The sequence below is a fragment of the Nipponia nippon genome, unplaced genomic scaffold (genome assembly GCF_047370975.1).
Source record: "Nipponia nippon isolate SJK-2023a ecotype South Korea unplaced genomic scaffold, ASM4737097v1 scaffold_5, whole genome shotgun sequence".
Lineage (NCBI taxonomy): Eukaryota > Metazoa > Chordata > Aves > Pelecaniformes > Threskiornithidae > Nipponia > Nipponia nippon.
Genome location: NW_028262369.1, coordinates 58236550 through 58251189, shown reverse-complemented (window position 1 = coordinate 58251189; position 14640 = coordinate 58236550). Strand labels below are relative to the sequence as shown.

Sequence of the window (14640 nt, the reverse complement as noted above, 5' to 3'; positions counted from 1 at the left end):
CTTGTAATCAGAGGACACTTCCAGTTGACATACATGGAGAAGCTTGATTTTAGATGGTTCAGTGGGCTCCAGGGATGATAGAGAGGCTAAATAGAGGGAAATCACGTCTAAGTGAGACCATGGATGAAAAAGGGTGGATCTGCTTAACCCTTCTCAACTTGAGGGCAACACTGAGAACCTCTCCTGAGCCACTGACAATGTGGGCAAGTATGGAGGACCTGCTCCAATGGGGCATAGACACAATCTGTGGGTTTGCGGGAGAGTGTCCCACCCAGCCTGCACAACTGGGCAGAGCTGAACCGGACAATCAGGCACGGAACTGGGCCTTACCCTGGAGGTGAAGGGCGTCTGCTGGAGGGGGGACATACCACAGCCCATGTGGATACAGGCACCATGTGAAATGGCAACATGGATCTCTGGGACTCATGTCTCGCTCCCTACTGAACCAGCCTGAGAGCAGGCAGGTCTACACCTAGCTGTCTTCAAAGCACTCGGGCTACAGCGAAGTAAAGCACTAACAACTCGACGAGACGGAACAGAGCCAGACACATTGGTTTTCTTGGTTTTCACTCGGTGCTGGCTTTTGGGGAAATCCAGCAGCTCTCACAGACTTTTTGCTGCAAATCCAGTTTCAGTGGGAGATCATCTTTTTTTATTCTACAATCCCTACATGCAGGCATTTGTCAACACACATCTTGGAGCAGCAGGGAAAATAGGCAGAAACTCTAACAAATGGACATCCTGACATATGCACGGGTATCTTCTGACCAAAAAGCTGCTTTGATTCTGAGACCCCCTTTCATGACACCAAGAAACCATTTTGTTTAAAGTGGATGAAATATGACATCACACTGAAGGCACCAGATGAAAAGAAGATCAGCAAGAGAAACCAAGGTGGTACTATAATTAACTTTTTCTTTTTATTTACACCACAAGAATAACAAGTTGTCATAATGTGGTACAAAATACTGGACTCCTAATAAAGTTGAAATTGAAGTCGGTACTGTCAGAGAAAGACACCATTGGCCAGTAAAAAAAGAAATAAAAGATAAAAGAAAAGAGGAAAAAAAAACCATAACAAAAAATCCCAAACAAAAACAAGAATGAGAAAAATATTCCAACTCCACCAAGTAAAAGAAAGGACCATCAGAAAATTTAGCACAAAGAATGCTACCATCACTTAAAGTAGGGTCCATACAATAAGAGTGAAATTGTGTCTAAATTACAGCGTAAACCGGTAGCTGCTACCAATGGTGACGTCATACTGAGCATGTATAGGTATAAAGTAGAATATAATATAGTTACAACTTTTTGATACTACATATCTGTAATAAGCTCTTGGGTGAATAATGTTTCAACCCCTCCCCCCCACTTTTATATATATATTATATATATAAGTTTGTCATCCTCATAAATTGGAAAATAGCGCCTCCACTATGGAGCACAGAAAAGTGTTAATTTATTTTCTTTCAATAGGATACTTTTTCATCAATATCAAAGACAAAGTGAAGATGAGCTGAGAACGAGCTCAACTTCATGACAATGAAGAAACATGTTTTCCTTTTGATGTAAAGTCTCGTTTTAAACCACAGTGTTGCACAGTACACGACTGTTTAAAGTGAAACCTAGCAATAATACATCATGTAAAAGTAATTTTAAAAAAGTTAACGCAGCTGTGCTGAAGAGTTAACTCTTTAAAGTCCTTGTCATTCATCTCCTTAGAATTAATGACTTCGTGTGTTGACAAAGGGTTGCATCCAACATCCCCACCCAGCCGAGAAATCAAAATAAAACACCAACCCAAATTAAAAAAAAAAATAATGACAACACAGGCAGTTTACTTTGTGTGTTCTCCGTAATTTCCCTAAAAACACTGTTTCCACATAAATACAATAAACTCTATTATTGGTAAGTCACAAGTGCTAGATAAACGTCTTTTTCTTCTTAAAATGAGAAATGTTTAAGTAGTCCTTTTTATTTACTCTTTTTTTTTAACAATAAAAAGCACAATTTCTTATTAAGTTCAGTAAGACGCAAAAAATGTTCCCACTCTCCTTCCTTTGTGTGTAGCTGTGTGGGTGCGTGCGTGGGTGCGCATGTGTGTGTGACAACAACGTCCCAACCTTTAGTCTCCGCAAATGCCACGAGAGGAAAAAAAAACCCCAACCCAAAAAAACCCAAAACCACAATTTTTTTTTCGTTGTCAAAGCTGCCAAGTTTGGCGTGCAAAATCTGTATACAATATAAAGACATGCCAACCTTACAGACCATGCAACCTCAAGGTGTAGGAAACTTAAAAAAATATATTCATATATATTTATATATATATTTATATATATCAATGCCCATAAAAGACGTGGGCCCAAAAAAGTTTACAAAAGGAAGAATGGAATGAATACATGACTGCGACTAATAAAAAAAGGAATGTTTTGTATCGAAAGTAAAAAAAAAAAAACCAAAAAACCAAAAACAACAAAACAAACAACAAAAAAAACCCCAAAACAAAACACCACAACAAAAAACCCCCATGATTATTTGTGTACTGCAAACTGGGCCTTGCTTCTGTAAAGAGGATTTAAAGATGCTCCTTTCTTTCCAAGCAGGTACAAAGGACGCCCTGGGCAGCACCACGCTGGGATGCAGGAGCATCCTGAGCTCCTGCCCTGCCGGTGCAGCCGCCCTACGGCAAAGTAATCTGAAATGAAGAAGCTAATGGCTCAAAAGGTGAAAAAACCCTGGCGAGCCTCAAAATGAGGGCTCTTTCCCCCCTCTCCATGCCTACACTGGCCCTGAAGAGCATCCCGACCTCGCCCAGGGAGTGGGAGCCGCTGTGAAATGAATCCACGTCGCCAGGAGTTTGGAGGAGACGAGCTCTGATGTCTCGGGAAAAATCTTTCTGTCCCTGGCAAAAAGCTGAGCGAAATGATGGAAACAAACGCATGCGGCATCCTGACAAGCTCCTCTGATTTTTAAAAAGAAACCAGCTCAGCATGGCCAGCCAGCAGCTCTCAGGAATACAAAAATGAAGTAAAAAGCTTTGCCACAATCGAGAGGAGAAATGCAAAAGCCCGCCAGGGAAGAGCTGACAACAGAAACAATCGTGTAAACGTGGTTACTGCCCACAGCGTGTACATGGCAAAAGGAAAATTTAAAGTCAGTCACCAGATTCGGCAGCCAGATTAATTTTAGATCACAGCAGCAAAGTGGTTGGTTGAAAAAAAACAAACCACATCATCTCCACGTACGTCGTGTTTTCACACGGGAACATTATTTTTAGAAAATGCTGAGGATGGTCCTACGTGACCAAAGCTATTCATAATTTTAACACGTACTTGGGTTTGCAAAACTCAAATACAGTAGTGTCTGGTTTTTAAATTGCATTATAAACTGAGGAATAAAAAAAAAGCCTCTTGCATTTGCTCACACGTATGATTATGCTTCAAATTCCTCCCGCGAGTGAGTCCTGAATGGAATGAAAACGGCCGCTTCGAGAACTGGAAAAAAATAAGTTACTGGAAGCGACCCTGTCAGTCGTCATCATAACAGAATAAAATAATAATAATTAAAAAAAAGCTACCCTTGGTTGTTCGGACGAGGGGTGTGTGCTATCCTACACTGCTGTAAGAAGGCACGCGTGTCAATCCGGTCTCCTCTAAGCTGCTCAAACTCTTCGTGGCAGGGCTTTGCTGCTTCTCCCACCCGCCATTTGCAGGAGGCGTTTGCAGCCGAGGCTGAAGGTCCAGCTGGCGCAGGGCAATGACCTCCTCGGGGGGAAAAAAATACCTTCGGGAAAAGTTCTCCAACCCTACCAACGACGGGAAGAAGAGGAGGAGAGAAAGAGAGAGAGAGAAAGAGGACGTGGGGAGGTGTGCGTGCATGTCTGCATGTCCGTCTGTCCGGCGGAGAGAAAAATGCCAGCTGTCCCACAAGTGTCCGACAAGCCTTCCCAGTGGTGGGCAGCTACTGCAGCCGCCTGTAATCCTCACTACAATCCGCACGGAGGACAAAGACATTGCCCATTGGAATACTACTATGTCTAAGGTACGAAAACTCCTTATTTTCTTTACGTAGTTACTATAAGAGAACTGAGGAAATATACAGTTGGTGGTATCATTATACAAAAGAGCCTATCACGTTCCCTCCTCCTCGATAAAACGCACCCTTTCCGAAAAATAAACTCTGAGAATCTGCCACAGTTCCTTACGCCTGCAGAAAGCTGCTCACTGTACAAAAGACTTAAGAAAAAGAAAAAAAAAAAAAAGGAAAATAATGTACAAGGAAGAAAAGTGGGAGGAAAAAAGGTTTAGACGCTATTGCCGTTCAGAAACAAAACCTGCCAAATAGAAAATAAATGTCAGAGTCACACAAACAAGGCTTCTTTAGGGTTTTGTGAAATATCGATATAAAAATTAACAGCAAATTCATAGTCTTTGCTATAAAAAACTTTTTTTTTTTTTTTGTTAGAAAAGGATCACAACTAAAAACCTTAAATTAAAATACAAATGTTTAGGGTAGTTGCCAGTGGCTAACGTGTTGGCTTTCTGAAAAACTTTCCAACCTGTTGTCTGAAAGTCCTCGAGTTTCAACCTGGATCCTTTTCCAAAAGCACCTTTTATGTTCCAATTCACAAATCTGTCCCTAGGGAGCTTCCAATGGCTACTGTTATAGTATGCATTTATTACATATATTTTTCTATAAATGCATCATAAATATTTTTATCAATAATTCATAGGAATCCGGTTTCTAAGCTTGGAATACATTTGGAATATACATTATACACATATATATATTTATACCTAACAATTTAAGCAATATCTCATGCTAGTTGCTTTTAATAAAAAGCATTCCAGTCTTAAACCTGCATTTGTGTCTAATACATGCTTCAACAACCAAATTGATAAGTTCAATTACTAGATAATGTAGAAGAGAGAAAACATTTGAAAATTTGTTTTTAAAAATGGTTGAATTTCAAAGACCCAACAGTATTTGCCACTTTCTTGGCAACTACCTTAATTTTTTTCTTTTTTTTTTTTTTTTTTAAACAGCAATGAAAGAAAACAAAACAAATCCAAACTTGTAGACAGTTTTTGGAGACACTCTGTTCAGCTGATGCCTGCTTCCAACCATCATGCCAGCACAAGCCAAAAAGTCTTCCTTCCTGATGGCAGTTTTTGGCTTTCTCAACCAGAGGAAAAATATTCACAAACTGCTGTGTTCTTCATGGTTTTTTTTCCTTTTTTTTTTTTTTACTTTTGTTGTGTTTTTTTTTTTCTTTTTTTACTTAAGGCATTGTTCCTCAAACTTCAGAAAATCCAGCTGCACCAAATCCATCAATTAAAAAAAAAGGCACAAACTCATCTTCAGATGGCTTTGGAGACAATAAAGCCGACTCCATCTGGGCTACCGTTTCCCCCCTTCTCTTTCCCTTTTCTTTAGACGCAAGACGAGTCCCTCTTTCCCTGTCCCTCCCCATTAAAAATACACCATCTCCCATTGTTCTGGTTTCGACAAGAATGTCGTTGACTCACAGGCAGGCAAGAGCCATTTAAAAAATCCAAGAAATAAAACTACAAGATGGGTCGAGTGGTTCAAGCGGAGATTGCTGAATTGTGGGTAATCAAATTGTAAGCACCAGTTTTAGGTTAAGGTTTGTTTGTTTTATTTTCGCATGTGTTGTTGAATCTTTGATTTTTTTTTTTTTTTTTTTTTTTTTTTTTTGGCAACTCTGCCAAAGACTTCATGGGCGTCGTTCCCCTTTCTGTTCCCAGTGAGGACCAGAGGAAGAGTGCCCAGCGTGTCAGTCCTTTACTGCTCTTCACCGGCATTTTTCTTTTTCGGCAAATACATACTGTAGACGCATATAGATATGGAGAGATTTTTTTCGGTTGCTTTGTTTTACACCTGGTTGTCCTTCCGTATTCTGGAAAAAACCATGACAGGACGCAGGAGTAACAAGAGAAAGCTTCTTGGCAGAGCTTCAAGACGAAGACGAACAGACAGGAGAACTCCAGCTCGAAGGTGAATGCTACAGGGGAGGTTCCTCTTCCATGGGTTCATCATCAGGTCTGAGCAGTTTCACAGCCAGGCAGGATGGGAGGTGGGGAAAGAGAGAAAAGACGGTTGAGCATGACAGGGTCAGACAATTTGTGGTGCTAAGTCTCATGGCCTTACGTCCCACCCTGGCAGTTGTGCTCAGCTGGCTCACCTGGAATTAAAACTTGCCACCAAAAAGCTTTTTTAGACAATCTGTTTTCACTTGTGCAATGTTACCATTTTTTGCAGCAAAATCAATTTCCTCTTGGGGTCCAAAACCATGTTCAGCTCCGGTTGGAGCAGAGGGGTCAGGCACAGTATGCACCATACTAAGGTCACACATGGGGTTCATGGCAATGCTGTTCTCCTGCAGCCCAGGAGGTCATTAGATAACCCACAGAGAGCAGGAGATGCAGGGAATGAGTGTACAATGGTTAGCAGGAGAGGATTAACCCAGAACACGGCTGCTCCTCCTGCCTGGACAGACTCAGATGTGATGATAAACACAAAGGCAAGCAACTCACCTCTTCTCAGCTGGCTTCACGCCCACTGACAGAGATGCCATGGCTGTTACCGTCTCTGCCTCCTCGTTCTCGCACTTCTGTGCCTCAACCAGGGAGTACCCCACCGTGGAGGCGTAACGCTGGAGTGAATGCCAATACTTGCCTGGGGAGAGAAGAGGCAGTTAGGGCACCTGCACCATAATGGGTGCAGCACCACGCTCCCGCTTTCCCAGGCACAACAGATGGCTGAGACCTGCCTGGGGAAGACTCATCATGCCTATGCAACATGCAAGCTTGATCCACACTCCCTCTCATTTCAGGGACCATCTCGAGGAACCAGGGCTGTGGAAGAAGCTGTAGGTGGAAGCAGGCTCCTGGGAATGCGTGCCAAAGGAGCCCCTGCTTGCAAGGCGAGGCCCTGCAAGCTGTATGTCATGCTACAGTATTAACAGATGGAGCTGCAATGCTGCTGTGTCTTGAAGAGCTAGGTTTTAAATCCAAAAGGTATTGAGAGCAATAAACATGCACCTCCACATTCCTTAAGGACACTTAGGATGTCAAAGTGGGGCTGAATCACTGTCTGGCAATGAAAGACGCTCTTCTCCTTTGGCTAGGGAAGAAAGGTGGGAGGCAGAAACTAGATTTTTAAAAGGAAAAATGCACAAGGGGTGGTGGAGGTGAGGATCCAAGCTGCACAGAGGTGTACAGCACCCCTCTGCCTTGACGAAATGGGGCATTTAGATGCTCAAAAAATAACAACTTTTCCTTTTTCACTTCAAAACCCTCAGAAACTTTTAGACCTAAGGAAAAATATGTGAGAGGTAAGGATGCAGTCCAGATTCAGACTGGACATCTGCATTCAGTTGCTAACTGCCACGTTCTTTTTGTGGGCAAATCACCTAAGACTAAAGAAGTCTAAGTTGTATTTATTTTGTGTGTTGGCAGCTTGCCACCCTTTTTCAGTGGAAAGAGCACAGAGAAGGCTTCAGAGGGAGAGAACAAAAGATGTTCTCTTGGCCCACAGGCAGGACACACCAAATTTGATGGTACCCAAGAAGCCACAGCAAAAAGCCTGAAAGCAAGAACCTGTACTGTGAGGCCAGCAGATGGGGAGGAGGGACTTGTTTTCAAACGTCTTTGCTTCTTCTGTGTTGGGCAGCATATCTGAGGGTCTTACTCAAAGCCCCTTGTAATTTGCTGTGCTCATTTTAAGGAAAAAACAATTAAAATCACTGGCTAGCTCAAGGTGCTGCTGAGGTGTCACATCGGTGCTGAGCACTCACTCTGCAGAGCAGCTTCTGGAAATGGAATTCAAATTTCTAAAGCCACTGGGTATTTTTCGGGGGGGGGGGGGGGGGGAACCAAACAAACAAGGTTTAGAGTCATTTAAGGTCCATTTTCACCCTATAAAATGGACACTAGCCCCCTCCAGTTTTAGACCATAAATGTTTCAAGCAGGAAGATGTCAGGACCCAGCAGTGGGATTCACATGTTACTCAGGCTCTTTTACTCCATCCCCCAAGAATGTCCCCAGGAAAGCTTCAACCACAATGATTTTAACCTCCCCAGCTAAATAAACCTACAATATTAGCAACTTCATGCAATACTCTGTTTAACTTTCATCCCTATTCATTCTTAATTAATGGATGTCACAACACCCAACAAGATTTATGTTAATTGGAGATACTTGAATTGGTTTTGAAGAGATAAGGACACACTTTAAGTGCAGGACAGCCTGTCCTTTACAGAGATTTTAAAGGTTTTAATACTAATTCCTTCTCAATCGCCAAAGCGTTTCCCTGAATGGACTGTTCCCCATGCACCGCTCAATCCACTACTGCATGCACAGTAAGACCAGCTTGTGGCTGCACAAATCCAGTTCACTGTGCAGTGACCACCCATAAACTAGGACAAGTGAACATGGCATTGCCAGGATGATGAAGTCAAACAGGTGTCCCACAGGGCAACCCAACAGGGAACCAGCTGGGTGAATGGGGCTATACTCACTGTGTATCTCGATTACTTTCTCCATTGAATGCACCGCATTAGCATTTGCTCTCTGCTGGAAAACCTTTTCTGGAAGAGGGTCAAGCTGGAAAGAGATAGGAGCACCGAAGAAATGTTATCTCAAGTTAGACACCAGGCGTTAAGCGCGATTTAGCAAGTGGCTCTGCCATATCAAGCCTCCACCCCACTCCCTCGACTCCTATTATCCGCCTTTAGTTAAATATCCAAAATACGCAGACTTCCTAAGTGCTCTTGTGATACTCAGTGCAGCCTCCTCCAGCCTGATGCAGCTCCACCAGGCTCAGCAGCCACGCAGCACAGGGGCTGCCTGCCTGCAGCCATTGATGTAGACTATGAAGAGGCACTATTACACAGACCATAAAAATAAGGCAAGTGATGTTGGCTGCTTTTACAAAGGATCTTTTTAAACTATTGCTTGGATCTACCTTTTTGCAAAGTTTTCACTATTAAAACAAAACAATGTGCAAATAAAAGGAACTTAAAAATACAATAACAGTCACACTTCTGGTTTTCCTCTAAAGAAATAAATGGGGTAGCTTTCTAATTCTTCTGAATACCTAATTCAATGTATTTTATTAACTCTTAACTGAAAAATCTGTACCCGAAGAGTAAGTAGCCTAATTTTGGTACAGGGAACCACCAAAACACTGCTTTAAAGCTACACTCAGCATGACTATAACTTCAGTCACCATTGATGCCTCTTACCAGCTGCTGCACTAGTCTTGCCAGGGTAGAGCAGCATTAGATCTGTATGTTAATCTTAAAAAAAAAAATTGCCTTGAAGTTATTGGTAAAGCTCATAATTGGGTAATAAAATTTAGGCTTTTTGATGCTGGCTTCTTTTCTTTGCTCTTTATAGAAAAAGGTGACAATAAGAACATGCTGCTGGTATTGAGATTTTAAGTTCAAAGATGACTCAGAAGCCCTCCCAAAAATGTTTGATGTAAATGCACATAAGCAGGTACATTTCTGGGCTTGGCTGCTTTTATGTTGTAAATGCAAATGGCACGTAGACGATTTCTGGTTTGCTCTATCCCACCCTCCCAATGGCAGTGCTGCCTTTGTTACTAACTATTAACAACAATAAAATATCAAAGCACTATGAACATGGGACAATAAGAGTATCTTCATTTTGCTAGAGAGAGATGAATTAGGAAATGCTACTCTAAAGAAGCTCCTCTAAGTCCATCTCCACTTACACTGGAGCAAAGCTCTGCAGTGTGGATCTACCTGTAAAAGCCTGTATATGAAACCCATACGAGCTGATGGAGCTGCCTTGCAGGACCGTAATGGCCAAGTGCTGGTTTGGATGCAGTTCCCACTGGCAATCCTGCACTGCCGCCAGGATAGACTACTCCAGCCTGTGGGTGTGAAATAAGTTGTCTCAGCAAGGAGGTGGTTTTGCCACTGGAGCTATGCCTGTTAGATGTCCCAGAGATTCCAGCTGTATCAGTCAGGGAGCACACACCTCTGCTAACTGAGCAGTGCTGGCTATCAGCAGTAGTGTAGACCACTGAGACCATGCTTTGATCAGCACAGCTGTTTTAAATACAGAAATAAAATTGTTCCTCAGCACTCAAGAGCAAAAAGCTTCTGCAGACCTGAGACTCGCTATATAGAAAACTAACGTCCAAACTCGGTGCATGCACATATCACTTGTTTTTGGATGCAAGCTTTCCTACCACCCAGGACAGAATCACCCTTTCGGTTTGCGGTCAGGAGGTTACAAAACTACCAGGGGATCCAGTTCACCTTTGCATCGGCATGGACAAATGTGCCTATGGTGACCAATGGACAATAACTTCAGAGCTCCCTTCAACAATGAAGGACATCGCTTTTCCCATTTCTTTTTAGAGGCATAGAAGTGCTCCGGCAGCCAGGGCAGGGGAAAGGAGTGAGAATGAAAAAAGGGGGAGAGCAAGAGAAATGCCCTCTCTTTGCTTGGTGGCATTTCCTCCTGTTTTCTAGGAAATAATTTCCTCTCCCCTGGTAGAAAGCTCTGCCTCTATCCATCCCCGCCCCAGCAGCCTTTGGTCAGTACAGAAAAAGAGAAATTAGATCAACACCCTGAAAACCGCATCCTTCTTTGTGGTGTTTTTTACCCTGCTTGTTTGGGAGGTGGGTGCTGCAGAGCAGAAAGCTGGGGGTCTTCTGGTGACACAAAACACCAGTAAAGACAATGAGCCTTGAACACCCTCCTCCATCAAGACCACGGGGTCACATCCCTGGCAAAGTCTGTTCTGCAGCAGAAGCATGCATGTCCTCTCCCAGAGGAAGGCCCCCTGACAGCACTGCTGGTAGGTTGTTTTAGTTTTTATTTGCTTTCCTTTAAAAAATAAACCCAAGAAGAGAACACCCATCTTTGATTGGGTTACTTCTCTCACCTTGAGACAACTGTCCTCTCAAAAGCTAAAACTGTCCCCTTTGCCCTTTATGAAGTTATTAAACCTTTTATTGTTGAAGATACAATGCTTGATTTGATTCCCACTGGGCAAGAAACTTGGACTCAAAATCAACCCACAGTTATTATTAGTTTGTTGGTTTTTTTTTTTTTCTTTTTTTCCCTGATGAACTAGTGAAGACCCTAAGATACATTTGTGTGGCTCCTGCCATCCTTTGGCAGAGGCTGCAGCACAGTAGTACTGCACAGGCATGGCTCTGACAGCAGGCAGGAGTTTGGGATGCCTCCCTCTGCGGCACCAGCATGCCTCCCCAGGAAAGGAGATGGATCTGCAGCACAGATCTTCCAATTTATTAAAAAAAAATAAAATTATTGTAATAAAAAATAATGCAAAATTATGAAAAGGTCTTCCAAAGGAAGGAGGTGCGGTTATTTGCTTTCAACAGATGACACTGGAGAGAATACTGGTTTCCTCTGGCACAGCAGGGGTGTCTGCTTGGTAGGTAAGGATGCCCCAGCAGAGCAGCTCTACTTGGCACACGTACATGGTCAATGGCTTGGATTAGATTCACATGAGCTCAAGGCATCTCACAACCAACTAAAGAAAAAAAAACTTTCAGCAGGTCTGATGCTCTCCAAGCTCATCTTTTTTTCTTTCCCCCTCCCCCCTCCAGGTTCTCCACGAAGAACCTGAATTGATCACAGACCTCTAAGGTTGGGTATCCAAAGCAAAAGATGTCGACAGCTGTTAACTATGTCTGAAAATGCTGGTCAAGACCCATCCAGGAATACTTCCCAGCAAAGAAGCAGCCACAGTTTAACAGTTAAAAAAAAAACCAGACCGAACTACAGCAAAGTTTAACTGCAACTTCTGTTCAAAGCCAAGAGAAGCTCCAGCCAAGAGATCTGTTCTTGCAACCACATGGCAGCCATTTGATAGGTACTTCATGAAGCCTAGAAATTGCTCTGTTCCAGATTTAATAATTATGGATTGCACTTTTTACAAATTCTCCACTCTAAAAATAATTCTGTCCCAAACTGGCTTCTGTATGACATTAAGTGAAGGCAAAAGCAATTCCTGGACAAATCTTTAAGTGAGAGCTTTCTAACACCTCTCAGTTGATACTGATATAAAGCACGCAACATCAGGCAGTCGGGCCGCACATGTGAATTGTTTCCATTGAATTTCCATTCCAGTGAATTGCTCCTCCTCCTGAAATAACACTCACAGACAACAGACTCACCCATTGCTCTCCTGGAAAAGGAAGGAAATACCTCTGGGCATTAGGCAAAGGTTTTAAAGCAACTGCTTATTATCACCTTCTTGTTTATTCAGGATGTCCGGAGTCTGACACCAGACACACCACCGCTACTTCTGTGTGAAAAATGACAAAGCATTTGTAGCAGTGACAAGCAGCACTGCGAGTGCTGCTGAGCTCCAGGACCGCGTATCCCAGCATATGCCTCCCATCTCTCTCCCCGCCGTCTGCAGCTCCTGCGGCACAGGAGCTCCACGGCATGGTGCTGGCATGGGTCCTAGCCTGGGGCAGAGAATGCTACTGATGCTCCAGCTCTTAAATAGCAGCATTGCTCCATGAGAACAGACAGTTCACAAACAGCATTTGCCACAGGGCAGAAGTTGGTTGGATGGATAAAGGCTGGTGATGCCCACGATGGACTGAACAGCTCTGCATGGTTGCTGCCTCCCCTGCCCTCCAGCAGTGCTGGCACGCTGCTGTCAGGGGCTGCTTTAAGTAACGGGAGAGAAACGGTGGCTCACTGGCCTAAATTACCATCATCAGATCTTCCCTGCATCATGCTTGCCTTTGATTTTTCAACTGAAGTCACGTTAGTTTTGCACAACTAATTTTGTTACTAAAACAATGTAGGTACATTTTCAGGCAACCTGGCCAAGCACTAACTCATTGTACATTAAAATAATCTGCTGCAAAGCTAAAGCTCTGTTTTCATTTCCTGGACAGTTGGGAACAAGCCGGCTCTTGCCTTTGCATAACACTTTTTCCGAAGCGGGAGTTTTGATCTCCGCTGGTGAACGCAGACGCTTTGGGGACTGGCACTGTTCCCCTCATTTCCTACCATTTCCCCGTGTAACTCCGGCACCGCTCTTCAGCCAGCAAACCTCCGCGCAGCCCGTCGCCAGCCACAGCTGGCTGTCTATGTGCACGCATGCAAAATTGTCTAACACGCTGTATATCAAACTTCATCAAAGGGCCATGGGACAAAGCAACAGCAGTTCCCTCCAACTTCCTTGCATTAAAAAGATTTTATAAAAGACCTTGATAAAACTAGTGTTTCCTGCTTTTTGATGTGTCGGTAAGTTGGAGAACATTATCATGATATCTGTGCAGCCTTATAGCCCACCTAGGAAAAGTGAGAACAGGACCATCTTTAAGTATTTTAAAGTGCCTTATAGCTATCTTGATTCAGTGATTAAAAAAAATAAATGTTTTTTTACCTTTAAGGATCAATATTCACTCTGCTAAATGAAACCACTCAGGCAGTTGACAACATCCAAGCTATCATAAGGGCTAAAATCTACCCAAAGCTTTGCACTTCCAAACACGTTCGTGGTTTGGATCAAGTGCTTATTTACTGCACGCAGATCCTCACACCACATTGCGGTCACCCGCCTGCATCGTAGGAGCATGTTAAGCAAGAGGAATGACATCCTTCATGCGTCATTTCCTCTGTCTCCCCTTCAAAGTGCATCCTGCCATTAGAGCCGACTGCACCCAAAGGTGGATGGAGCTAGAGGAAATGTCTGTGGTGACAACAGTGCCATCAGCTGTCAGCTTAAGAAGGATGGGTGCTGCAGTGAAAACTCCATTGCTTCCATGCTGATGTCGCAGCTGGCTCTGGAGTTTTTGGCTGTCCTGAGGGCTGACAACAGGCTGGCATGCTGGATCAGTTACCCATGCTGAGAGCCTTATCAGAACTGCCTGGCCAAGCACAAGGAGCAGATGCTCTCTGGATGCTTGAAGATGGGATGCTGGATAATCGAAGCAGATGCTTTTGATGAATCCCAGCTGTTTTATCTCTTGGACTGGTTAGTGAGGTTTCCCCAGGCACTGTCATCCTTCGTGTGGAGTGTGGATACTGCAAGACAGAGCACTTCTACAAAAGGCTGGAAGAGTCAGCAAACATAGGTGATACACACCTCCATGCAGATCCAAGCTCCCTACTCCAACTACCCAGACCTGAGAAAGGCTGATGGTCACTGAACTGCAGCTGCGAGTCAGAGTGAGTCTGCTCATGGGAGCTCACCACCACCCCCAGAAGTCAGCTCCCACTGGAGGCAGACCCAGAGCTGAAATACTGCTTGGCTTCTCCTCTCTGTGGTGCTGCACCTTCAGATGTTGACCACATGTCCTCATTCAGCTCCTGCACCAAGGGGTTCTTCAGCAAAGGGTGGTGATGAGAGACACTGCTTGTGCTCTCCACGGCAGGTGAAAGCTTTAGGAGGACTCTCCTTCCTTCACCATCTGACAGGCAGGCAAATCTCTTGCTTTGTGGAAGAGACCACTGCCTTCAGAAGTCTGCTCTACCAGAGGTCATCTTAGGAGCCTCCTCATGTCCTGTTACTCTAGCTTTTCAATATTTGCTCATTTCCACAAAGCACTGAGGGCAATTGCTTATTTAAAGAGGCAGCCTAAA

General features: G+C 43.7%; 1 protein-coding gene and 1 pseudogene across 14 annotated transcripts in view; both read right to left on the bottom strand.

The window, feature by feature from the left end:
- Window positions 1–799: 799 nt before the first annotated feature.
- Window positions 800–2366, bottom strand: LOC104009137 (uncharacterized; annotated as a pseudogene).
- Window positions 899–14640, bottom strand: part of HDAC4 (histone deacetylase 4) — a 269534-nt gene continuing 255792 nt past the window's right edge. For all 14 annotated transcript variants that reach the window (XM_087731761.1, XM_087731766.1, XM_087731763.1 and 11 more), the window contains 3 exons: window positions 8544–8628; window positions 6558–6699; window positions 899–6065 (listed from right to left, as the gene is read on the bottom strand). In XM_087731761.1, the coding sequence (XP_087587887.1) occupies window positions 6026–6065; window positions 6558–6699; window positions 8544–8628 (267 nt within the window). In that variant the 3' untranslated portion in view covers window positions 899–6025. The remainder of the gene's footprint in view (window positions 6066–6557; window positions 6700–8543; window positions 8629–14640) is intronic.